This window comes from Aulonocara sp. 'chitande type north' Nkhata Bay, linkage group LG4, assembly GCF_057382095.1.
Source record: "Aulonocara sp. 'chitande type north' Nkhata Bay isolate Kocher_YH1m ecotype deep benthic linkage group LG4, A_spYH_male_GT1.1, whole genome shotgun sequence".
Classification (NCBI taxonomy): domain Eukaryota; kingdom Metazoa; phylum Chordata; class Actinopteri; order Cichliformes; family Cichlidae; genus Aulonocara; species Aulonocara sp. 'chitande type north' Nkhata Bay.
This window is the reverse complement of record NC_141347.1, coordinates 32,017,110-32,045,018: the sequence shown is the minus strand read 5'-3', so window position 1 is coordinate 32,045,018 and position 27,909 is coordinate 32,017,110. Positions and strand designations below refer to the sequence as shown.

The 27,909-nt window shown below is 40.6% G+C and overlaps 1 protein-coding gene across 2 annotated transcripts; it reads right to left on the bottom strand.

The window, feature by feature from the left end:
* ngfra (nerve growth factor receptor a (TNFR superfamily, member 16)) lies at nt 1-27,607 on the bottom strand. Of its 2 annotated transcripts, XM_086289939.1 has the most exons (6): nt 27,224-27,607; nt 24,367-24,529; nt 17,253-17,612; nt 10,854-11,094; nt 9,073-9,287; nt 1-3,720 (listed from the first exon to the last, which is right to left on the bottom strand). In XM_086289939.1, exons 1-6 carry the CDS (start codon nt 27,260-27,262, stop codon nt 3,668-3,670), a joined length of 1,071 nt encoding a protein of 356 aa, XP_086146065.1. In that variant the 5' UTR covers nt 27,263-27,607; the 3' UTR covers nt 1-3,667. The 2 variants fall into 2 exon arrangements, with proteins under 2 accessions (XP_086146065.1, XP_086146064.1); XM_086289938.1 differs by lacking the exon at nt 27,224-27,607 and having other exon boundaries at nt 24,367-24,703.
* Nucleotides 27,608-27,909: the final 302 nt, after the last annotated feature.

Below are 27,909 nucleotides of genomic sequence, written 5' to 3'. Positions count from 1 at the left end.
TAATGCAATGACATCTGTTTATTTTAATATGGATGTCCATTACACTTGCACATATTTTTGTTTTTATACATTTTCTAGGGTATTTTTCTGTATTGTATCAACGCTAAGAAATTCACATTTACATAATGCATTTTACATTAGTAGGTTACTGCAGATGACATTCAGCTTTACTGGGACCAAGTCCTGATCTATCTGTATCAAGTAATAATATCACAGAGTATCACAGTGAACCTCCCCATAGACTTCATTTTACTGTAGATTACATATCTTGTTGCCTCTGTGATGGAGGTATGTGATAAAACTTACTGTACATGCAAAAAATCAGTACCGTAGAGCTGATTTCTATTGACAAATAGTATGTGTGAGCTTAAGAGTAGAAGTCCTGGGTGGCATGTTTATGCAATGCTACATGACCCTGTTAGTTGCCAGTATTTATAGCATGTTAACATATAGTATGTGTTCACTGGCAACCTATTTGTACTGTAAGTCTCTTTACACTGGTGCCAGGTTTATACAGTTTGCTTGCGTCTCCAAGGTTCATCTATAGTGCTGACTTCGATTTACTAGAAACCTTCATTAGCTCTGAAAATATTTTTAAAAATACACAAAAAACACAAAATAAGTGGAAAACTGCAAAAGAAAACTAGCCATACATCTGAACTCAAAGATACTGGACACTGTACACAGGCACTTGAACTGTGGTACACTCTTTGAGTGCATTCATATTATGTCTAATAAGTGCTACAAAATAACATCAGTTAGAAAAAATACGGATTCCAAAAGTGTAATATTGTTCATTCATACAAACAAACAGGAAAATGTAAAGACAAAAAAGAAAAATCAATTTACAACAAAAACTTAGGGCTACTCAAACCTTATCCTTGAATTGGTCTTGCATATATTTCTGTTTATATTCAGGTTGTAGATTCCTACAGTGTGTCTCACTTTACAAGCTGTTAGAGTAACACAGAATAAGTCAGTTCAGGGTATATGAGTTCAATGGTGGAGGGCTGATTGGGCCTCAGGGGGATGCAGTCGTGGAGTAAGGGCTTTTTTTTTACTTTCCTGTTAAGTCAACACTCTGGTCGCTCATACTGTAGCAGAGTCTGCTTTAATGTCACTGCCAGAGCTAGGATCGGGATGACTCATACCGGCTCTTACAATAGAGGAGTGAATCATACACTGTCTGTATGTGTGTGTGGTCACATGTCCGCACCGCATCAGCTGAGGAGGTGTGAGCAAAGGACAGCAGAGTTTTATTTGCTTCCATTCATTATGCTGCAGTGATTCATGGATCACAAGTGAAGAGAAAGTTTAATTGTCTTGAGCTGTTGGTGACCAGGTGATTGATGCATGTGGGATATAATGACTCACTTTCTCTGTCTTCTTCTCACTGTGTGACATTTCCTATCTGGTGGTCATTAAATTCGACAAGTTCTGCTAACAAGTAAACACATCCACTTGTCCATAGGTAATGGTATAACAAATAATCCCCGTTTAAAAGCCATGTGTCATCTCTTACATGTGAGGTTTCGTATGAAGCTAGGTGAAGTGATGTGTTTATTAGGGAACTTGGTACAGGTAGGTGAATTTTGTACCTTTGACCAGAGCTAACCATTTCCCCCGTTTTGTAGTATTAATTCTAAGCTAAGCTAACCGGCCTCAGAGAGCATCATATTGAATGTTCAGATCTGACATTAGCAACAATCTTCTCATCAAAATATTCGTGAAAAAAGCAATCAAACTATTCTTCTAAATGATTCTGTTTCTAGATCCTGAATCTATATCAACCCGTGTCTTTCTAGCTACTTTACTTGTCTACTTAGCAGGTCTATTACACAACTTACAGATGATTCACACTAATTTTCTGAAGATCTCTTTATCATTTTATCCACACCACATCAAGAGGGACCCTGAGATGATACGTGCCCCTGAAGGAATGAATGCTAAAGCAATGCAGGTGAGCTCAGCTACAATCTTTTGCAAGGTATCTATGTCAATTGCTTTTACAGCTACGTTAGGCAACAGGAAGGGGGCAGCATAAAAGTGGTCCTCCATGATAAAATGTGTCACCCAGCTTTAGATGTGAGCCTGGACTAAGTGCTTTTATATCACCAGCCAATGTAGTAAATGTCAGCAGCCTCAGAGTGGGATAAAGGATTTGTAATGTGGCGTTGAGGCTTCAGCGAGGGCGTAGTCACCCCTCTGTTGTCCACAGCATTAATCCCAATGAGAGTGGAGCAGAGGGTAAATGAAGCTGAAACCCTGAGGTAATTACTACCTGCCTGTCAGGATGTCTCTCTAATGGGTCCCGTGTTGATGTGAGTGCCAGCGGCAAAGCATTAGCACCTCCACACTGTTTATCAGACTCAGACAAAGCTGCATGAAAGACTGCAAGAGTGAGAATGTGAAGATGTAGTTGCTTGTGCAGATTATGAAATGAAAGTGTGCCTCTGAGGGTTGTCCCAATTTTCCACTCAGTAAGCGTAAATTGTTATAGATGGGATTCCTTGTTGCTGATTTTGTGTCCCAGATTCATTTAAACATCAGTTTAATGAGCACTGATGACGTAGTTTGTTGCTCATTAGACGGCTTCCCCTTCCCATCAGGCATGTTAACTCATTGCAATGAGTCAGCAGAGCTCCACAATGCAGAGACGTTCCCTCTCATGTTGCACATCCAGGCTCCACGGAGGAGTGTGGAGGACCACTGCTGAATCAGCCATGTAGCTCAAGCCACAAAATTAAAGTACCGCACCATAAACAGAAGATATACATTTGCGTATGTTGAATTAAAAGCGTGAAATTACCGAAACACAATCCTTTTTAGGTGCCGTAACGGAGGTTAGTTTGTGAGAGAAAGTCAGGAAGAAGCATCTCACTGAGGCAAAAACAAAACAAAACAGTTAACCTCTTTTTCCAAATATGAGTCACTCGCATCAGTCGGCGTAGCCAATCTCAAACAATGACGCAGACTTTTTATAAGACAACATGACATGAAACGCATCTGTGGTTAAATGATACAAGAGAAAGAAATTTCAGAAGAAGTTGGGAGTGACTCACGGCTCCCCTGTTGCTTTTCGTATCGCTGATGACAGTGGGGGTCTAATAGAGTGAATCTCGTGGAGAGAGGCAGAGGATTATCCAAGAGTGGGACGCCACAGAGCAAGATGTGAGACGGACAAGCTCCCTTTGTCTCTTCGATGCTCATGAAAAAAGAGGGAATATAATGAAGTGTCTTTCTACCTATTTACCTATCAGGCATAGATGTTTCATTGCAAGTGATCATAAAATTTAAAGGTAAATGAAAAGCTTTGAGATGGATAGGAGGTTCTAAACTGGCAGCTAGTGAGAATTATGTCATGTCATACTGGAATAGTCAGGTAATACAAGATGCACTGGCAAATATCTACCTATCTGTGTAACACGGGTTCAGATTTTGGTTGATATTGCCAAAGAGATTGTGTCCAGGCACACTGTATGTGCATGGAGGAAGAGTCAGCGTGTGGCCCAAAGGTGCTGGGAGGTCCTTATCAGTCGAAATGTCGCTCTGTGGCAGCTTCAGATATAAATCAGAGTAAGTTTTTACATTCTGTGGCCGCCTGTCTTCCTTTTGGTCCACTGTTTAAGTCCCCACTGTCTTCTCCTTGTCTTGGGCCTCCGTCTCCTCAGACTTCAGGGGGAGGCGAGTCAGGCTGGGGACCCCCATCCACCCTAACCACTGCAGAAAAAGATAAGATATATGTCAGGCTGTGAAAAGAAGACACTGGTGGGGTTTTTTTTAGTTGTAGAGCTCTTCTTTTATTATCTTGAAATTTCACTCATACCAACACTGTTTCTTGTGTCTCGCACTGGAAAGATCCTTGTTCTATTTTCTTCAAAAAGTTTCTTAATCACGAGGAAATGTTTCTAATCACCCGAATGTTATAACTATCCATTCACCAAAAAATAAACTACTTACTATAAGTCATGTAAAACCTCTAAAACTCTGGATAATCACACACTACCCTGTAGAGGGCCCTATGGTGTCATCCACTCATTCAAGCTTGTTAAACTGGATCATTAGCTCCATGAGGATGGGAAACAAAGCTGATTGAGGGAAACCATGGAAACACCTTGGGAATGAAGACTTGTGAAAGTGAACTACAGTACAACACAGTTTGAAGAAGGGACTACCTATAGTGTCACTCTCCTCCTACAAAATCCTTTTCCAAACATCATACTGCACTAAGAGCACTAAGATCGCTACACCCAGTTTTTCTGCTTCCTTTCTCCATCTACTCTGATTATGTCCAGCGGCAGTCCAAAGCACTCGTCTCTTCCTTCTGCTTAAACAGACACTCTACAGGCATCCTCAGTGACACAGAGCAGAAAGACTCTGACACTGGCCAGTGCCCAGCCATCTGTATCACGCACAAGTTCATGCACACAGACACACAGTGGCTTGCACCTGCACTTCTGCTTCAGTCCAACTGTTTCTGAACTGGCAATGCACCTCATTTCAGAGGCAGCACTGATAATAATAGCCACATGGCTGTTTTATAAAGTCCGACCTCATTCCGAGAATCAATACAAACTGTCTTTCACTGAACCAGTTCAATCAGGTCTACTCTGAAACATGAACTCCCCATCAGAGCGAAGCCTTGTTACAGACTCTTTTTTTTCCCAATCAGAACATTCAGGGAATCCTGATTGGATCCAAAGCCACTGTTAAGCTTTGAAATTTGCCAATTGTGATTGTGATTTGTGGTTTCATGATTGTCACAAGAACTCAAAGGAAAAGTTTAAGAGTCAGTGTTTTACTATGTTCACATATATATCTGTTTTTCTTTTGATAGTTTACTATCAAATAGCACTACTTATATTCATTTCAGAACTCATTTTATTCCATTTAAATCCATTTTCATTTTTAGGGCACTTAAAAGGATACTACATATTTTTGTGTTTACTTGATTAACTAAACCCTGCATGAACACAGTCTTTTCTTCCTAAATTATAAACCTATTTGCTAAATTTGCCTGGTCCCTCTTTTTTGTATTTTTATTTGTCATCAGGCATTTGTGATAGCATGTACCAAGCTGATGAATCTCCATAGTCTTTTTTTTTATATCAATTATCTGCTTATGCACTTGTGTCATGGGGCAAGATATTTGTACCCCAATTGTGCATTTGCACAATGCCAACAACAGCACATGGTGGGAGCAATAGAGTGAACTCGTTTGCCAAAATACAACCTTGAACCTTAAGCTAGGCTCTGATCATAATTTAGATTTTTATAGTTTTTTTTTTTTTATGTATCTGACTTTGTAAAGAATCACTGGTTTACAGAGCAGCAAGTCTTGCACCAGATGCCTGTTCTCTACACTGGAAGCCCCAGCTGGTGGTTGTCCCCAGAGGCTAATTCAAAAAACTAGTCACCAGGTTCCCAGCACTTCAGAAATTTGCTTCTACATCCTGGGATAAAAAGGGAAGCTGAATATTAGTCAGGACATTAGAGGGTGAATATTTAATTTAGTTGTGAACTTATTTCCGAGACCTAATTGCTCCTTGATTGTGGATTTGACAAAAACAGATGAAATAATAAGACTCTGGCTTTGGGGGAAAAAACAGCCTAAATCCTTGTTGATACCATCAAGTGTGTTGATTTGTTAAACCAACATCTTCAGGGTAATCAAACCACTTAACCAATTATTAAAGTAGTTTAGAATAATTTAATCAGTTAGTCGACTCATTGCAGCTCTACTGTGCACCAAATACATACTTATTTCACGCGGGGTGTCTGCTGCCTACTTCTATGCTCATTATTCAGATAACAACAGCAGTGAGAATACTTCCACCCAGAGAAGTTTTTGCAAACTTGCTAATGTGGGAGGATGACAACCAGTTATGAGTCATCCCTCTTGTACTGCAGAAATTGCATTAGTGATTTGTAACATGACTCAGCTGCATTATTACTGTAACTTTCAGCTGTATAATGTTACAGAGTAAAGAATGTACTGCTGAGATTCTGCAGGTACCGTGGGCTCTCAAACGCAATCCCACATGTAAACCCCATGATGGAGGTGGACTGTAGTGATGCAATAAAGACTGTCGTCCCTCTGCGTTTTCAGCAAACCTTCTGTCAGTGGCTTTCATAGGAAGATTAAGCAGCATAAATCTGGGACTGTACATTTGCTACAGTGTTATTTTAGGTCAGTTTTGACATTAAAATTTCTAACCTTTCATCATCAGGTCTTTTGTTTTTTCCAATGACTCTGACAATCCTTTAAATATTTTTTGACTGACACCTGCTTTGACTCAGTTTGTTGGGCAATGAGGTCTCGTTTAAATTTTAAACACATACAATCTGCACAATTCATAGGGGGAAGCAGGCAGTAAGCGAGGGAGAGTTCAGGGAGGGGTGCTGCACAGATGAGATGGTTCTTTTCAATTCAGATGAGCAGACAGAAATGAGGCTGAGGACCCTTCATCTTGGAGGTCTCACCCCTCACCAGTGAATCATGCAGGGAATACCCTCATTGAGTGTGTCAGTCAAAGCGAGGGGACATTTTCAGTGCTCGGTTTCTGGTTTTAAAAGCCTCTTTGACTTGTTTTGACTGAAGCTGTTCCCATTACTTTAGCTACCAGTTAACTATGGTTCAGTGGAAACAGGAAACCCCCTGCGATTATCATGGATTTATGGCGCATATTCTCACTCCTTTGCTTTTTTTACAGTCCCAGTTGGTTGTGTAAGAACACACAACCCCCTGCACAAGCACATTTGCTGCCTTTTTAATGGCTTCCGCACCGACAGACGGTGGTAATGCCAATTAGCACGTGCTAAACACTGATACTACATCAGATTTGGAGCCCAGGCCTGGATCCCATCTCGTAACACCTGCTAATGAGCCAGTCCGTTAAAGAGGTGACAGTGTTAAGCAGGCAGTCATCCTCTCAATGAACCAATGCCAAACTTTGCCTCCAAAAGAAATTCCTTTCTTTTCTTTGACATACAGCGGGCTTCACATTTGTTGAGTGGAAGAATGAAAAGAGGTACTCAAACAAAACACAAGAACAAAATGAGCTTTTTCCAGGCCTCATTAGAATGTAATGGGTATCCTAGACCAGACACAGTGGTTCGGATTGTAGAAGCAAGTATTTGTCAGTTGTTTGTCTTCGCATACTATTATCCTTATTATAACAATTTCTTAATCTTTACACAATATGCTTTGGAAGGGAAAAATAAAACCCTGAGAAAGAACAGGACAAGTGAGAACAACTGAAAACAAGATCACGAGTGAACTTAAGACCTCTTCAGTAGAGGAAAAAACTCAGTCTTATATGTATAAATCAAATAAAAAAGCTGGTTTCATTTTGTAAGTGCTATTTGAGAATTGAAGGACGATGGATGGCTCAGTGTTGTGCAGAGGCCACTTCACATTCCTGGAGCACTTACTTTTATCCTCCAAGGCTCTTTTTTTCCAGACATTCAGTGACAATTCTCACCGAGCCTCATTCTTCGCGTTTATATATTCAGTGCTATGCAGCGAATGAAATCACCTGATCTTATATTGATTTAAAAGGAGAATTAGATGGTCATAAAAGACTGGTATAATTTGAGATAACTGGGCTCAAATATAGTAATAATTCAATGTTTGCATTTATATTTCTTGTACTGGTTAAGGGATGATACTGGCATTTTTGGGGGGGGTAGCTATTGTGATCAAATCCCTCTAACATATTGATCCTGTAAAACATTGTCTTTACATCCAAAGCTTGATAATGAATTTGCTAAAAAGTACTGCTGTTCCCAACAATCCAAAACACATTTCAACATACACATTAATGCTGCTTTAACATATATAAATCTGCAAGTTAGTCCCCAAAATGCACAGATTTTTCCTGATCCAGTAACATTCCCTACAATCTAAAGTTCCCAGCTAATTTTGAAAATGTCACAGCTCTTTATTTAAAACAAACAAAAAATTTTAACAATATTTATGCCTTTAGTAGGAAGCACAGAAATTCTGGCTTGCAGACAAAAATGGCAAAGCACTAGAAAAAAAATGTATACTCGGAGTTATCTTAATATATCTATATTAACAGTAATGGCAGATATCTCAGACAAACAAAAACACACACACAAAAAAGTTCATCTCTGCGTTTCTCCATCTTAATGCACTGCATTACAAGAAGTAAATTAAGGACATGGTAAATTGCTTTATAATAGATTAGTAAAGTGCATAATGTTGGTTCTAAGCCAGACATCATTTATTGAGTTCATCTTCCAAACAAACCTTTTAGATGTTGTCTGGCTTTCATGTCTGCATTGCACAATCTGTCCTAAAGACCTACACCAGAAACACTTCCCAAGTCCCCAGAGACAAATATATGGAGGAGTAGTGGTAAAGTCAAATACAGATCATACATATACAGTTACATACCCAGTCTATACATTCCTCCAATGTACTGACTGAGATGGAATCTGTGTCAAAATTCTGTCAACACTGAAATTTTTCACCTTGTTTTGACGGCAGGTTTCCTACAGAGCCGTAGTCTGTGCATTCCTTGAGTCTAATGCATCGTGAATACCTGTAAGACTTGGCCTCACCTACCTGCCTTTGGCAGCTAAATGTAGATTTTAGTCCCGCTGTTAGGTGATATACTGCTTTTGATCTCAATCCCGCAGAAATGTGTCTTCCCTCTGAGAGAAAAGCTTGCACAATGCTCAAAAAACACCACTACACACATTGATAAAATCTCAGTAGAATATCTTGATTTAATCGAGGTAGACTTTCCTTGGCACCGAAAGCAATACCACGTGAAGGAAAAATGTATTTAGTCTGGGATGAGTCTAAGTTTCTGTGATGAGAGGCCAGGTTTTCATGGAGCGAAGCACCTGAGCTCCCATCAGGCTTATCATTTTATTAGAACACGGTCACGCAATTTCCACTTTATGCTTTCATGGAACTGGGAAATTGATTTGCAATAAGCAAGAGAGGACAGAAAGATGAAAGATAAAGCATTTTGGACATTTAAATACCCATTTATCAAACGGAAAGACTGAAAAGCTGGGATTAGGGTTTGAGCCTACCTATCTGTTCCTGTGTATGAGAGTGCGAAGGCTGAGGCTGGACTTCAGCCTGGGCCTGCTGCTGTTGCTGCTGCTGCTGCTGCTCCTGCAGACTCTGACTGTCCACTGAGATCCCGCTGTCACTGTGCAACTTCTCTCCTTCCGGCGTCACCATCTGGTTGTTTGTAGCTCCACGGTTATTAGCTGCCTGTTTGTTCTGTTTGCAGCTATTCCACCTGTGGAAAAGTAGCACATCAGATAAGATCCAGTGCGATAAAGATACAGTCATGGTTTTAAACTAAAACAAATCTTCTTTCATTAAAGTATTACTTTTCTTTGGCTTTTTTTAAGCATTTCTAAAACCAGAAACACAAAAACAAAACTATTGAATGTACAAAATTATAAGTGATGATTCAGTTGCAATGATGAAAGTTGCAACAACATTACTTATTATGCTGAAAGAACTACGACAATGCTAGAACCCTAAAAATATCACCCGAAGATCCCAGCTGCTCTGCCCACTTTACTGGATATATTAGCTAAACACATTTAGTATTTAAGATCATTCTAAATCAAAAACCTTAAAATGACAAATTAGTAAACTATATTTCATATTTTACATCATCCTCAGAATTAATGGACTAACTAGCTCCACAGTCCTATACAAAAAGAATATTTCCATTTCCATCTATTTCTGTTTCTTATTTGTGAATTACACAAAGATTTTGCCACAAACATTTAGTGTGATCGACATTATAAAGTCCAGATGGAGACAGCATTTTAAATCAGTTCGTTGCAATGCATTAGTTAGCTAACTAGCTACAGCTTCTAACACCTTATAGATATCCATTCACAGCTGTCGCTTCCACTTTCAAATTCAACAGCCAGCTGCTAGAATGGAGTAACTTTCACTTGTATTTCTTCAGAAAATGCTATGGGTCATCATTATCACTGTAAACTGCATAGTTATATTTTGTACTAGAATCTTAGAAAGCAGAATTATAATTAGTGTTATGAATACAACTACAAGAAAAAGAAACACTAAATAAAATAAATATACAAACTACTATAAAAAAGAAATACAACAAAGTGTTCTTCTTGTAGAAGATAAAGTAATGTGAATCAGTAATTTAAATATTCATGAGGTATTTAGTGGTACAGTACAGTAAACACCTCTTCTTATAAAATACTGGGTGTTAAAGAAATTCATGTAATTTACAGTCTGTCTATGCATGTCAACAAGTACATGAGGTTATTAACCAGATGTGTGCGTGACTGTGCTGATAAATCTGGCACTCAAATTTCCTCTGGTCGGCACTTTTCAAACAATCAATGCCCTTAATGAGCTTGTTTACTTGCTTCAAATGTGTTATAGCCTGGGTTTGTATCTGTCTGTCTGAGTGCTTGCATGTGTGGTTGCACGTCCTAACTAACGTGTGTGTGTGTGCGTGTGTGTGTGTGTGCGCGCGTGTGTGTGTGTGTGAGAGAGAGAGAGCAAAAGAGAGACAGCTCTCTGAAGTATTAAGAACTGAGTTTGGGGTTTTTTTGTTATGGTGTGTTTTAGCACAAATGGCTTAAAGCCTCTTCAACCACAACTGGAATTAATATTCGACCAGCCACCTTACTACTACTTTTCAACCAGATGTTGCCTGGGGCAGATGTCGCTCCAAGCAACATCCAGACCACCATCGTTGTTCACTCATTCTACACCAGGCAATATTTTTGAATAAGTTGTAAAACCCAAATGAGCCAATATCCTTGACCATAGAGTTGCTTTTAATTATTTCTCTTCACAAACTGACCTCCTAAAGATGAGATAAGCGGCAAGACCCACCACCATGGCAGCCAGGATAGAGCAGTAGATAGGTATGAGGTTTTCATTGAGGCCGTGACCGAGGAAGCGAGGAGAACCAGCGCTGGACGTAGTCGTTTCTCCTCCTGGCAGTGGGCTGTAGGAGGCATCAGGAAGGAAGGGATCAGGGAGGGAGGATGAAGATATATCCAAATCGGAGGTAGGAATGACATCGGTAGGTAAACTAGGATCTATAAGGAAGAAAACAGAGAGACAGGAGCATTTATGAGACAGGAAACATGTTATTTAAACTGCTTATATACAGCTATAGAAATAGAGCACAATTAAATTCTGTCCACATTGCAGGCGAAAAAAATATTTATTTCTGTCTCTGACTGTGTACTGCATGGAAGCTCCAAATTACCATGGCATTCATGTCCGTGATGAATGTAGGTAAACTTTTCACTAGAACTGCCCTTTTGTTTTAAGTTGGTTCCACTGCATCATTGCTGACAGGATTTTCAGAAGTTAACATGATGCACTCTGAGCTCACTATTTTGAGGAGGCTGTGCCAGTGCCAGCATGGAGACTTTTACCAGCTTTCTGTACAGCGTTCACCATTTTAGTTTCACAGCAACACCACTTGTTGTTGCTATATATAGTTTATCATAAACCAAAGCACTGGAAAATTTTGCCCTGCTTGTAATGTTAAGGGGAGTACTGTATGAAAACTTCTGGGAAAATCTTTTTATTCATCCATTACTGTCTAAACAAGGAAAAATCCAAACATTACAAAAATAGAGATAGTTCTCTGAGAACCAAGAAGTCATAGAAGTATATAGTATAATATACATATAAACTTTATTCACTTCCTGTGTATAAATCAACACCTTAATGTATTAATTTCATTGTATATTCCCGTGCATATACCATAATCAAACAAGTCACCAAGTCCCCAAGCAGATGTCTGGCGTGCTGCACTCATGTAGCAGCTGTTTCTGATAGACAGATGGGTTCTTTCTGAGTTGCTCTGTGCAGAAAGAAGGAATGCTCTTTAACTAAGGGGGTAAATATCCACCACCCACTACACACTCAGCTTTCCCCACACCAAGTTTGGGCCTTACATGCCAGGTCTCCCCTCGCCACATCTCCATCTGTGTGATCTTTGCGCACTGCACAACATTGAGGCCATATGGTTTCTAGCTGAACAAAGTCTGGGGTTTTAGCGAGGTCATCATATTGAGTTTAGCCTTTGCTGAGGCCAGAGAAGCGAGAAGAGCACTGTGCTACTGGACGGGTCTGGTTTCTATCATAGCTATGTCTGTAAAGAAGTAATTTTCATAAATTGTCCTATTTCCTCTTTCGTTGTGAGCTCCATTAATTATTTCAATGTAATTTTCCATTTTGCAGCAGCTCCATGGCATTGCTTCTTCTGAAAAAACAATGCATCCATCATATCTCTCCAACACTCCTGTCATATTATGCATTTGTTTTGAAAAGTTCTGCAAGTTACAAAGCAGCAATTCTGTTAGATGACAGAAAAGCTCTGCAGAGAAGGTTACAGATTATGCCTTCTGTCAAAGTGTGGTCGAGCAGGCCAAGTAAGAGGTCTGTCCAGGCAAATCTAAGACCCCTCTGAGCACAACAGCAGAGTGGGGACGGAGTTGTGCAGCCTGGTTCAGATCTGAGCCAGTAATTCCCACCAGAACCTCAGGCTGCGCCTCATTAGCTTTGTCTTGCACTTGCAGGATTAACCCTGTGGAGACTCCTGGGGTTTCCTTCATGGCCAAACACCGGGACACTCAATCCGAAATACTTTCGGTGTCCCCTCTTTACAGATGTTATGATTTTTTTAGGGCTGCTATCTGGTTTCCACGTATTATATTTCTGTGTTCTAAGCTTTTATCAATAAGTACAATATAACCTTTAAACATGGTGTATTTAAAATAAGATATAACATCCTTTTTAAATAATAATTATATATAAAGAATTCAATTAAAATTTAAATAGAATTTATTCTGAAACTCGGTTAGCGGGAGCCTTCAGAAACACGTCCTACTCCATTGCTGGCTCGCTAGCGCCCCCTAAATAGAATTTATTCTAATGGCATAGTTATATTTAACCTAAAAAGAAAAAAAAACTCCAACAGGTGACCGTCAGTCAGCTGGTACTCTGTTTCACACGTCTTTGGCAAATCACTCATTTGAAGGCTCCACCAAAAAACTAGGGTCAACTTTCCTGCTAACACATCTACAAGCTACTTTGCAGCCCACCTCCCCTCTAGCTCGTACTTTAAATGCATGGTTCGAATGTATCAGTGTCATGTCATTTATATTCTGTATTATATGAATGTTGGATATTGAGTAAGGGAACAATCTTCCAGACAAGACTAGTAATGGAAGGAAAACCACACCACATGATTGCTGTGACCGCTGATGTTAACAACACGAAAAAGATATTCAGTGGACCATGACAGCCAATAGCTGTCCTATTTCTTCTGATATAGCAAATACTCAGGTTTCTTCATGGTGATTTGTTGCATGTATTACATACAGATGATTCTTTTAATAGTTCATTTGCATCTTGATGGGCAATTTGTCTGGACTTTTTTTCTGTTTGTCATTAAGAGTCCACGTTGGTCTGTCTTTCTGCATGACTGTGGCGGGGCAGTTCTGTCGTAAGGGTATTGGGTTGCTGAAAAAGCAGAAAAAATATTTCGTGGGACAGAAAAACAGAGCACAACAGAGCCATACTTAGAAACAGAAATAATGCGGAGACCTATTTAAAGCGGCACTATTGATTGGGATCTGTCTAAAAGGAGGGAGTGGAACATGGGTGTTTGTATTACATGCATTTCTTGACCTTTCCTGGGATGTAGTCAGGTTTCCTAAGCTCTGCCATACATCATCCGGCTAATGCAGGGATGGCTAATGGTATTAGCAATGCAACCTGAGCTCACAAATAGAGCACATTTTGAATGGAAGGTGTGAAAGTGTGCAGATGGTCTAGGCTTATATACAGTTTGTCAAATAAGTTGCAATCCCTACACGTTTGTCTTCACACTGGCTTTTAAATCATGTCACTCTTCTGTAAGTACGCTTTGGTGCAATCAGTGCTCCCTATATGCAGATGTATGCTTACAGTACGAGTCTCACCTAGGATTTGCTGTAAATCGTTTATCTCTTTCCGAGCCAAGACGACAGCTCTCCTGGGAGCATCCTTTGCATAACTCTGACTCAACACATAAAGTACAGTGTGCTACATCTTTATTGTGACTCCTTCATGCTCTCATTTCTATAGGTTGAAGAAAAAAAAACTCTGGCTGTAGACCAAAGGACAAATATAAGCCTGCAGAGGCTGCATACACTAACTGGAACAGAGCAGGAGCTTAAAGGCAGCAGTGGAACTTTAACAATTTAATTTTCGGAGCAGAGGGTTTAAAACAATCGTGACGCTAAATAAAACTAACCCTGGATTTTATGAGCGTGGGCCTGTGTGTTCAGGGAGATGTGTTTATTAGTGGGGTGTGGACCAAAAGGGGAGAAAAAAAAAAGATTGAATTTTTATGAGCCATTGAGGTCTTTATGGTGAAGTTAACCCCAGGGTCTTGAGCAGTGGTTGATGTCTTGACTGCTGCCAGTTCAGGGTGGAGATGAGCAACTATCAGGCGCAGAACACGCACAATGACCTCTTTATCAGCCACCAAACACTCTCCCTCTGTCTCAGCTCAGCTTCTATCTCAATTGCCTGCCGTGCACACATCTATCATACGCACACGTACTACGAACTATTCAAGTGAGCGCTCTGTCTTCTGTGAGGGGGGGTTAATAGGAAGAGTAGAGGGGAGGATAGACAGAGAGGCAGAGTGTTAGGAGAGACGGAGGAGGGGGTACAGATGAACAGAGGAGCTGCTGTAAAGTGCTCTGATTAGCAGGAGTAATTATACTGCAGCAGTGGAGGCACTGAATGCACACTGGCCAACTTCCACCACTCCGCTTACCGAGCCACTTGAGGGCCACTGTGGGAAGAGATAGAAAGAGGGGGAGGAGAGAAGGTGATGAGCGTGGGGTAAAAAAGAGCAAAGAAGTCTGCTTTATCTGTGTTTTTAATCTTTCACTCCGCTTCTCTTGGAAAAGCTGTCAAACAGATGCTCAGCATTTCACGTTTAATGCAAACCTGCTCAACTGGAGGCCGGACAACACCTTTTGGAAAAGCTATCTCAAGGCCAACAGGATCAAAGGTCTTCGATAAAAATGTTTACAGCTTCAGATCAAAAAGGTTCACGCATGTGCAGCGTCTTTAATGAAAAACGTAGGAATAAAATCACACTTGGCAGGGGAAGAGTGTGCGCGCGTCATGTTAGCCTGCTATCAGTTGTATTGATTCGGGATGCTCATATAAAACATTTGTGTGTCTGAAGTTGGAGACGACTAAGCTTGCGTGTGTGTGTGTGTGTGTGTGTGTGTGTGTGTGTGTGTGTGTGTGTGTGTGTGTGTGTGTGTGTGTGTGTGTGTGCATACTGTAGTCAAGTGTGGGTGCTCATAGAGGTCACTCAGCGAAACCTGAGCACAAGTAGAAGAAATCCCTGGACTGATATCGACCCCTCTGCATAGAATACCAGCACAGCACATATGCGGCAGCCCTCTCTTTCTCTTTCTGACTCTGTCATTGTATCATGTAATTGACACTTGGTGACAGCTGGATATGAAGATCTGGGAACTTTAAAATGCTTTAATCACATCTTATTTACTGTATAAAAATAAGGCAGCGGGATAAGAATAAAATATAAAAATTCCTCCTGTAAAAATTGCCAGTAAGGCACTTTCTCCTTTGTCATACCAAGCTTACTGTATGCACAGTATCAAAGACCACCATGTAAGGTCAGCAAGCATCATCATGACCGCATGTGACTGCAGCCATTACCCGCAGGCCCACTGGTGCTATTATTTTTCAAACAGTCACATATCATGCCATCTCCAGTCCCCACCGTTACTGCTGCTGCAGTACCATCACTCAGGACAAGGCGGGTCACAGTTGATCTGCTTGGGTGGGCGCTAAATGGGCAGCAAAAGGCTGCATTGTGGCCTACGGGACAGCAGATATTTTTGGACAGGCCAGGCTAATGGTAGGCATTACTCTGAAATTCCAAGTGGAAGTAGATTATATGCCTGGACCATATATATTTTTGAGATGAGCCAATGCATTATTCAGGCAACTAAAACTAAAGTCTAAATTTTAATTTTTTTAAAATTGTAGTTTTTAGCTAATTAATTAGTTTTGAAAATAGCAATTAATCTGTCTGATTTCTTTATCATTTTATCATGGTGGCAAACAATATAAAAAATAGACCATAATTTGAATGGTGTAAAAAATTATCTTACTGATCAATTAATAATAAAATGCTAAATGTGGCGCTCATATAAAAGTTGTTATGTATGTTTAGAGTCATTATTCCTGCTTTTTTTCCCTCCAGTTCATTTCTCCATTGTCTTTTTTGCCATTAGAATCTATTATAAGAAGCTTCAAGTCATCCTCTCTACTACAACATGGGCTTGACAAATTTCTGAGGCTCATTAACTTGGTATATCCACCTGCCACCACCAGTGTTTGAGGCCATGAAATCTCAACCCTCTCAACGTTTAAAAGGGGATTATTACAGCTCCTTGCTGAATACCAAAATTTATACATAAACATTTTTCAATACATTGATAATGTGCACAAGAGATTAGTAGGCCTTTAGCCAGTGTTCCATCTATTATGATCATTCTTTGAAGCATTTATTCAAAATTGCCTCACTGGTTCAAGCATGCTTTCCCATAAGATAATGCAGAAGAACATTTTTTCATACAGGAAATCGAGAGCAATACCAGCGAAGACATTTTACCCCATAGATTTGAACTTTGCGGCCCCCTGATGAGGTCAATTTCACGCCTTGTCTAACCCAAGCGAATTTATAGCTTCCTTTGGTACAAGGAGCTTGACTTAGCTCTGACATTCTGAGCTTCTGTTTTGTGGTCGAGACGATTATTCATTGTCCCTTTGTTGACACTGCAGCAAACTTTGACCTTTTAATGCTAAAACTTTGAGCATCCTGCTGTTTAAAAATCAGACCAGGGATGACCTCTGACCACGTTTGTTCCCACACATGTGGAAGTTACCCCTGCTGATTTGTGCAAAATGTGACTGAGACATATATGATGCTGTTTTAAAATTACTTGTAGCTACTGTGCAGTTTTAGTGTGGAGCTTCTAACTTTTTAAACGGACTTTTACCCCTGATATGTTTGGCATAGAAACCATCTTGGTTCGTTTTTACCTTGGTTTCGTTCAAAGGTGAAAAAATATCCTTTAAAAAAAATTCAACTATATGAAACCAACGTGAGTGTGCAGAGCGTGCAGTGCAGACTTACTGTAGCAGACAGTGTCACTGGTTGGCGTGCAATTAGCTTGTTGTGTTTCGTTTTCATCACAGATGGTGCAGGGCAGGCAGGGTTCGAGGGAGTTTTCCTCGTCAGAGAAGGTTTCGTCGACACATTCCTCACACACCGTATCGTGATCGTGATCACAGTGGGAGTACACGCCCTGTCCCAAAGGGCATACCGTACACTGCTCACAACGGCCAGTTACAGTGTTGAAGAAATAGTTATAGTTACAAATGCATTTGGCATCATTGGAGTCGGTGCATGGCGTCTCCATCCGCATCAACCCGGTGCACTGAGTGCATGTCTTGCACTCCTCTGTATGACTGTAGTTCTCAGAGAAGGTCTCGCCTACACATTAGAGGAAAGGTTTGAAAGGAATGGAGATGAGTAAAAAAATAAAAGAGATTAGAAGATGAAGAGAGAAGGAAATGTGAGGAGATAAACAGGGAGAAAAACAGTGAGTATAATGACATTAATCATGTTTACTGCACATTCATTAAAAGGAAGGACACATTGATCCACTGGGCTCTTTAGTGATTTGTGCTTCGGGACAAGAAAGGTGCTCTTGTTGGGGAGCGAGTCAAAAGCCTGCTGTGCTCATTATGATATTGATCCCAGAGTGTTTGTGCTGCGCTGAGTAAACTGCTTTAATCTCAGTCATACACGGGGAGTGAAATGCAGGTGCATCCACATCCTTCCACTGAAAGCCTGTCTTTAAAAGTCATCATCACTGACTTAAGTAAATTAAGATACTTTTGTTACCTGGTCATGATATAAACTGATCTAAAAGCACAAATAGAATTTTTAATTGCCATATCATAATTGAATATATCATAACATAATGTAAGGCTGCAGTCGTATGTTTAAAACTTGACCTCCTGTTTCTTTTCCTTGCTGATCTTCCTTGATTTCAAGGATAACACCATGAGGTGAGGGAGAAATACAGATATGGAATTTGAATTGCGCTACAGTCAAAAACTGTTCTATTTGAACTACCCAGTAATGTATCGCAAAAGGCGCATTGAGTTCTTACCAAGTTGCTTCAGACAGATAAAGACAACCCAGAGAAAATAACACTTTATTACCAAGGTTGGATTTTTTTAATGTAAATTGGCAAACACTTCCAGGAGTTACATTAATGATCCAATGTAACCTTTATTTAAGCTTTTTGTAACTGAAGTAAGACTAAATAATAACCATCATCACAAATGCTGATAATAGGCATAAACGTCTAACTGCATGGTACCAAACAACATAAGAAGCAGATACTGTTCAGTAGGATAGCTTGATCTGCCTGAAGTAAGAGTGTGTAAACTGGCGGACTGAGTAGTAGCATCATCTATATAAAACACATGTTATTTCTGGTTTGTGTCATATGTTTGCTAAACCTTCACAGGGTATGTGTGTGTGTGCAAAAAACCTTGAGTTTAAGGCACATTTCACTGTATAAGTTTTTGTTGTGAGTTGTGTGCAAAGGGAGAAAAAAACATATCAGACCACAGTAGTGTTATCAGAGAAATGAGGTAAAAGCTGTGGTGACTTATTACTGGCTGCCTTTGAATTACTCCAAGCTCTTCAGATTTGTTCTTCTGTGCTATTTGGAGTCGGGAGGATTTGGGAGAGTTCATGACTGAGGAAATGATGACCTCAAATTAGCTTATTCTTACACTGAGAGTTCCTCGGGGCACAAAGTAATCTATTAATATTGCATTTTCAGATATAATTGGATGCCTGCTGAATTATGCATACAATGTGAAAGCGAGAGTGTTTGTGTGCCCTATGAGTGTGCTTTAGCAGTTGAATGAGTTGAGAGTATAGTAGAAAGGCCGACAGGGGTGGGGGGCGACACTAAAGCTCACATTCATTACAGAGGCAGTGTCACTGTTTTTCAAATACCTTTTTGTGTGTGTGTGTGTGTGTGTGTGTGTGTGTGTGTGTGTGTGTGTGTGTGTGTGTGTGTGTGTGTGTATAATATAAGAGCGGTCACCTTGAGAGAGCTGCAAAAACACCACAAAGACTGTTGTGTTGTACACAACATTCAATGGGTACAAAGCTGTTTGGAATAAAGGTTTCACAACATGAGATTTTGCGACAAGAATGCAGCTTTATAAACTGCTTAATTAACACCAGACATTGCTCGTTTTACTATGAATTTCACAAAAATGGAGCACGTAGCAAGTTTACACTCTTCAAAATCTCCTCGCCATCTCCGTGCTGTTTGTCTTGAAGGGAAATAAATCATTGGGAATGGCAGAACTATAAATAAAGCCACATGCCTGTGTGGATGTCTGGGACTTGCAGAGCTCTTATCTGCATATCCATATGCTTCGGAATATGTGTTTTTCACAGGAATTGCTTAGCGGGTGTCGTGTTGAGAAACAACATATTGTCAGTGTGAAAAACCCTGCAGCAATGTCCCAGCGCTTGCTTTTACGTTGTAAGCGGCTCCGGCAAGTAAACACTGGCACCAATTGAAGCTCTAAACACCTTGTAAACAGCAGCGCTGCTAAGAGGCCGACTATGAGACCTGTCACATTATACAAGCAGACTGAGCGGAGCAGATGGAAGTAATGATATAGACACAGGTAGAATGATCAACAAGCTCTGCGCGAGCAGTCGCTTGATTCGCTCGAATGATTCTCTAGATTGTTTGACGCAGCACAACTATAAGCAGTCTGTGAGGGTGGTCCCAAACCCCCCCAAAAAGAACATATTCTAGTGTTGAGGAAGGGCTGGTGTACAAGTAGGAGGAGAAAGGGTCACGGGAAATGAGGCAAGCAGGGATGTATGTGCGTTCAGTTTCCTTTTAGACAGCATCAAATCCTGTGCTTTTTCTTTAAGGGTGAGTCTGTCATCACCCTTTGCTCTTATTACTGTTTGCAGGCAGAAGTGATACAGGAGGGTGACACTAACTGAATGATCCAGACACAGACAAACACCAGACCTCCAAAGTAAATAATCATTTGAATTTGTGAGGTTGAAACCTTTGTTTTGATTTCAGTCAGGCTCAACCAGTAAACCTCCCCTCCTCATTCATTTCAATTATCCCGCTGCGAACAGGCTTCCTCGCTAATTTTAACTCGCATGCATGAGTCCCCTTTGCAGTTCTTGTGCGTAAACATGCCTAAATGTGACCATATGCAGCGAGTGTTCAGCAGGAACTGTCAGAAGAGATGTGTGTGGGCGTGTGTCTGCGGTGCATGCGTCAGCGCTTTCATGTGGAAAGAAGAAAGGAAGAAAGTTAAAGGCCATCAGGTGAGAGTGCATTCTTTAATCAAATATGGCCTTCTTTCTAATTGTCCCCAGCTGAGATCTGATGAGCACACATCAGCGTTTAGTGTCACCGTGTTTGGCTATAAAGGTGGTTGCGGGTAAAGGGAAATGTGGTCGTGAATGGGGGCGCGATGCACTTAAATTGTGCCACTTCAGCCCAGGAGGACCACCCCCCTCATCTAACGCTGATGTGTTTCAGCCCCATTAGTGTCATCAATAATGTAGTTCTCGATGGCATTGAGGCTATTTGATGATGTTCACAATCAGCACTTTAGGTGTGACCATGAGCAATGCTGGACATTTCCTACCCTTCACAGAAAGTACCGTGTTTCTGCTTAGACGCTACCCAAAACGCTGACCCTCTGCTGACTGAGGATAAATTATCAACATTTGGAAAGTTGCGTGACGGCTTTATTTGGCTTTTTGAACACAAATCGTTTCTGTCTGTAATTATCACCCTGCTTCTTTGGACCACTTCCGCTTCCCCGAGATTTAAAACAGGTGTTTCAAACATAGAGGGAATATTATTAACCAGAGCTATTAAAAGGAAGACCAAATTAGGCAAAATATAATTTAGCAATCAATGTCCGCTCTTGCATCCCGTACTAATGTCACTTTTTTTAGGGTGTTATGTAGGGAACTATCTTCATCTGATACATCTGCTACAGCCAGAGAAGACCTGCCAGGAGAAAATCTCCATTTTCCCTTTCTTTATCCAAAGTTAAAAGAAACTTGATGCTCTGCTTCAGCCGTCCCCAGACATTCCATGATTTGAATTTTCCTTTAATTTCCAGTGAGTCCCAGTCCAGTTGGCCAGCAGGGCTCTTCCACATTGACTCCTGGGGTTTTGCCCCACATATTGCATTCAAGCACCTTTGAATGGCTTACTAAGTGAGGCAAGTCTGGTTGTCTTATCTCCCATGACAGCAGTGAAAGTGAAGGAGACTGATAAATATTTTATTGCTGCTGATGCTGGCACTCGTCCCGAGCTGGGACCGGGGAGACCATTGGTAGGTGGAGGAGTAGAAGTGGGATACAGGAAGTGGGATATTAAAGGGGGTCGAGGTGAATACAGATTTGCCCTTATTTACCGTGAAACAGGAAATGGATGTGTTGGATTTTACTTCTCAATTATTCATATCTGCACTTTAGAAAATGTATTTATAGCATTCATTTTTCGAGTAAGGTCGCTGTTTTAGCCTCTAACCTTTGCTTGTATATAAACGCCACTCAGCCTTATTTTAGCGACTGTGCTCCTAGGGGGTTTCAGGTGCATTAATATTTAAATTGCTGAAACAAAAACAATGCAGAAAAGTATAAAAATGCATTTGCACCGGAAATTGAATTTAACCTCCTGGGTATTTGAGGTTAATTGTTGAGTGTTTATCAGTGGTGAATACTGTTCCTGTATTGCAAAGCAAGATAATTGTTCGCTGTTAGAGGCACAATAGGCTTTTCAATATGGTTTAATTAGCTGGATCAAATTGGTAAAGATGCACTGATGTAACAGTATGCATGATAAATGAGCAGATCGTGCCCTTTGGTGCCTGGCTCTCTAATACCATTTTATCCGCTAATACAGACGATGAGTCATAGCAACAGGAAGGGGGAGGGGGGAGGGGGGCGGCATGCTGGCTGAGAAAAGTGAGAACAGGAGATGAAGGGAGACACGACAAGAATTGGTGTAGAGGAGTTGGGGATGAGGGAGAGAATGAAACAACGTCTATTCAGAAATACAGTCAAGAGAGCCAGCCCACATTATAGGAAAGTAGAGCTGTGGTTTAGCATCTACACATCATCTGCCACTGTTTGCTGTAGCAATATGAAAAGGAATATGGTGTGCAAGACGACGTCAAAGCAGTGATAAAGTCCAGACGCCCATGAAATAGCAGCGCGCTTATCCTCAGACTCCAGACACCACTTAGTCATTCCAAGTTATCAGATGCGTTTTTCAATGTTAACTAATATTTATAATATTAATTCTTAATCTGGATTTTCAACAGCGCTGATGGAAAATCATAAAAATTTTCACTTTTACTTTTGCACATCAGCCCATTTTTGTCAAATTCATGCCTCTTCCTTTGCTTTGACACAGTAGGTTTATATGAAATTGACTCATTGTATCTTACCCGGGGTTTTTCAGCCTGTGGCACTGTTTTGCTCTACATGTAGAAAACTGGCTCCCTGTTCTTGCACCAACAACTGCAGCTCTTGAGATACCCAAGGCAAAAAACTTCAAAGGATTGAAATTAGACCGACTTGAGATGCTTAAATAACATAATGTGGCTCAGAGATTTGCAATTTGTTATGCAAACAAATTCACAAGTCCAAGACTTGAATTCTCTGTGGATAAAAAGTATTCCTGCCAGTCCGTAATCATTCCTCCACAATTTAATCATCTCCCTCGTAATGGCATCCAGTTGATATTTTGGAGGGTTCTGTTTAGCACATGGGAAGATTTTGATGTTAAAAGACTTTTGCTCAGCACTTCTTGTTTATGAAAGGATTTTTCAGCACATGTTGCCATAATGGATTCACGCCACAAGTCAGTGTTAAACAGTTCTGCAGCTTTTGTTGAACTACGCAGTGACACTCGAGACCTTTACTTTGCATGCTGACAGAGCTACAGAACAAGAGAACTGCTACGACAAAATGCAAAAATCTTATTTTCTTCTTTGTGTTGTTGCGAAGTTGGAACCATTCCCAACTCTGGGAAAGCATAGAGCAAGTCCCTAATGGTTTACAGCCTCAGCTGAGCTTTAAATGAACACATTTGGACCCACTTACAAGCATCAAACTGATGAACTCCTGCATTATTTGGGGGTAACTTGATAGAGACAGATCATACAGTTTATACAAATTGGTCAATAACAGTATTTCTGGCTTTGAAAATCTTTGTTTTTAGTTTGGATCTTGAGACCCCCAAATATGAATGGCATGTGTAAATAAAGATGATGCAATTGTTAAAAGTTTTTGTTGATCACATGTGTCTATGTTGGTAATCACATTCAGTTTTGCAGCTGTGCGTGAGTTTATATGTGTATATACTGTGTTTGATTTGTTTCTGGATTTATTTTAATCCTCTTACATTGGCCTTACAAGAAGTAGAGTCAGGTTTTTTGCATCCTAAAGTTCTATAATGCAAAGATTTAAGAGTTGGTTGCTTAATGCCCGTGATAAAAAAAAAAAAACATGTTCGACCTGCTTTATTAGAACCACTCTGCACTTATATGAAAACTCTTTGTGTGGTTTGTGGTTGTATTTTGGTTGCGGTAAGACTCATTGTTGTTGAGCTTTGTTTAGGCGGAAAGTTTCAGGGCCACAAATAGGAAAGGCAACACAAAATTCCGTAAATATCACAAAATGGTTTCAAAAGTGTTATCTTTTAATACAATATTTTGAAATTTGCTTGGTTTATGCATTGTTGCCTATTGATCAGTAAAAAAAAATGTGTTTTCCTAGTGGAAATGAAAAAAAATCTATTTTTACAGTTAGGAAAAAAAATGCTTTTGGCTCATGTAAATGAGAAAAAAATCCCCTTGGCTCTTGTGTGTTTTGCAGCCATAAATAATAGCAAGCCATTGGTAGAGCGTTTGCACAGTATTTAATCAAGTTGAAAGCTGTAAATGTTAACAAACTGTTAATTAGTGGATATGCAGCCTCACTCTCCACACATCTATTCTAGGATTTAACCTAAAGCAAAAAACAAACATTTCACCAAATAATGATATATTAACCAACATCAGAGAAACTTGCTTTGTAACTTTGATTTGATTACTCTATTCATTTTTAATTGCATGCACAATAATAACAGTAATACAATACTCACTGTCCAAACACTGAGTGCAGACGGTCTGAGTAACGCCGCATTTCTTCAACACTCCCTCTCCAGGTGGACACTCAATGCAGCATTCTCCATTCCTGGTGAACTGGCGAGATTCGCAGGAGAGAAGCACAGCCCGCTCCGTCTTGGAGGCCAGCACCGCTGCCACCTGGCACACCGGGACACCGGCACAGTAAATCGGAGAGCAAACTTTCACACATAGACAAACGCGCTGCGCAGGACCGCTGTGGCGTGCAAGGCAAAGCAAATTGATGAAAATTACTGCCAGGTGTCCAACCTGTTCCTTAACTCTAACTGCCATTGGGATTCATCATAAATCATGTTGTCTCCGCCTACATTAGACACACTTTAAACAAGGCAGTCGTCTAAACTGTCCTAATAGCTCCCCTAAAGGCACATCAGCTCTAATAGTAAACTTATGACATGCTCCAGCCAGGGCAGTAAGCATAAAATCATGGGTGCACGACATTATACACATGCCTGTCCTAATTACTGTCTAAAGGTGAAAGTTGTTGTGAATGTCAGCCTCTGCTTCCGATCTCCTCTGGCACATGCGCACAAGCACTTGTATTTCTACACTTGTGAGGACTTTATAAATTGTAAAAGTGCATTTCCTCTCACTAACCTCCCTCAACCATAACATGAATGTGTAAATCCATCCTTTACTCAAATTGGTCTACATGATGGAGGTTCATTTTTTTATTAAGTTTGAAGGTGAAAGTTTACATTGTGGAGACTTTTAACAATAAATGGGAGATAGGCCCCAGATTAAAAAAAAAAAAAGTTCACTCGTGTGAGTCAGCAGCTGAGGTCATGAATTAATTCTAAAGTCTTGTTTCTTTGCATATTTAAGCACCACATTTAATCATGTGGTCTCTGCACTCTAAATGCTTTTTATGGTGTTTCTTTCATGAATGCACAAATTTTTTGTCACTAATATCCTGTCTGGTAATGCCCCATCCTCCCCCATTATCACCTCCTCTGTGTTTCATTTCCCTCAGTCCTCTCTGATATAAATTCCATGCAGCTTTACTCGCAAAAGAACTGAGGCTTGTTCCGCTGGTGTGTGTACAACAATGCAAAATGAAAGGAATTCATACCCAGACGTTGGAGAACAAAGAAAAGCGTTATACTGAGTCACTTTCATGTCCTGTGGCTTTTATTATGTAACGAGCAAAAGCTCATTTCCACTTAATTCACATTTGCTGAGACATCAATTCAGTCTTTTTTCTGTCTTTCTCTCTGTCATCCTTCCTTGCCCCCCCCCCCCCCCCCCTTCTCTACTGTCCCTGCTTTCATTCAGAAACAGATGTACTGAGCAGCTAGCACCGCTCTCTCTCTTTCTCTCATTCCGACTTCTCTTGCTCAATATTTCCCCCTATCTGTCACTCCACTTTTTGCTCTCAAGGTGCATTCCTCTTCCTAATCATTTTTCCTGACTTTACAGCCTGTTATCTCAACGTTTTTGCACAAATTTCTGCATCTGTGAGAGTAAATTATCAGACTTTGAGTCTGCAAAAATGAAACTTGGGTGGATCCCAAAACCATAAAAGACATTCCTTCTTACAGGGGATGGATTCATGTCTCTAACTGCTCTCCCCTTCCTTTTACGTCTCACAGGAATTTCACTCAGCTAAAACACAGATTAATGACAAATACAGTGAAATGGGCAGCAGGAATATGCATTCACATATTAATAAAAATGTACAGTGACGCAGCTATGATATGCTTGGTTTGCTCCCACTTCAATTTCATGGTCAATTTGAGAGTTTATTTCTAAATTTAATTCTACCAAAGTGCATCCGACCGTCACCACTCTTTAAACCAGCTGTCATAACAGAGTGTCCACTCACATCCAGGGCTGTTCACATGATGACTGAGCCACACAGCCCAATAAGACCAGCTGCTGTGCACTTAACAGAGTGCTGGGAGGATGTGACCTCTGCTTCTGACTTTATTACCACCATCTCCTATAATCAACCTTTTTCCTATAATCAGTACTTTAATTTTAAGAATGATATGATTTTAAGCAAAAACAAAAAAATCCACATTTTTGCATGAACATTCAAGCATCTTTCTCTGGTTTTCATTTAACACCCCAAATATGGCCAAAATACCCTAAAGAGTAAACATTTTGACAAAACATTATTATAAACTCATTACAGGTATTAAACTCTAGGTCAAAGCATCCACCAGAAGCTTCTGGTGGATGCATGTGACCCAGGGTGAAGAAGATATCGAAGATATTTTCCATAAACATAATTCCAGCAGTGCTTCTGAACTTTTTCTCCCATGCGTGAAAACCAAAAGGGAGGTACAAGTGCGCATTTAGGGGAACGTGTGTGCGTGCTTGCGTGCGTGCGTGCGTGTGTGGGTGGGTGGGTTGGTGGGTGCGCGCACAGCTGAACATCAACTGGTCTGTCCACAAAGTCATAATCAAATGAGTTGACATGTAGCTACATGCAGCACCCGCGTGTCACGTTTAACCAGATAAACGACTTACTGCTTGCCTCACAACAGCAATAAAATACATATTTACAAAGATATGACAGAAATTTCTCAAAACGGATTATAAATGCCACACAATGGTCAAGAAAAAGTCACCACGAAAGTCCCAACAGGAGCAGCAACAGCACAGATTTGCAAAGTGGGAAACAATTTCAGCTTCAGATGGCATGTTACTGAGGGAATCATTATTGAGACGTCACAGTGAAAGGAAATCCCTGAAAAAATGAAAAAGTGAAATGAAAAAGTCCATCGGGTCACTGAAACTCCATTTAAAGAATGACAGCATTAAAGAAGCAGGGTACTGCTGCAGTCACTTACTGCACAGACTACTTACCAAAGAGCATGAAATGACCAGCGATAAGGTAGAAGTCATCCTGATTCGTCAGCCGGAGTCACATAAAAGAGGTGTTGTGCAGAGAAAGCAGAGCTATGTGTATGAGGAGAGCCGCTCAGCAGAAGTGCTCATTTTAATTCCAGCGGCACGGATTTTATCAATGAGTCCGCACCATCGCGCGGGACCTCTGGACCGGAGTCAGTTGCAAGTGTAGGTGCACCTCCTCAGCAGCGCCACTACTTACACACTAACGCACCAGCACACAGAGTGAAGACGAGGCGGAGGAGGAGGTGCAGGAGACCGTCCTGTCCGGAGTACTGCAAGTGCACTGCGGAGGAGGCAGGCGAAAAGAGGAGAGGGCCACGTCCACCCTCCACTTTATTACTCCTGATGCTCCTGCAGTGCAACCTGCTCCTCTCCCTCTCTCTCTCACACACACGCACTCTCTCTCTCTCGCTCTCTCTCTCTCTCGTTTTAGTCTCACGTGAGGTCTCACTAGCTGAAAAATATCAAATAATGAAAATGATTCATATTTATTATTAAAGACCGACATGAATGTTTTGCACATTCAGTAATAATCCCCACACACGTCTTTGTTGTTATTGCTATATACCCAAAAGTATGTGGACACATCTGTCTACATTCTTTTGGCCCCACAGTAACACTTTCATGCCACTTTTATCCTG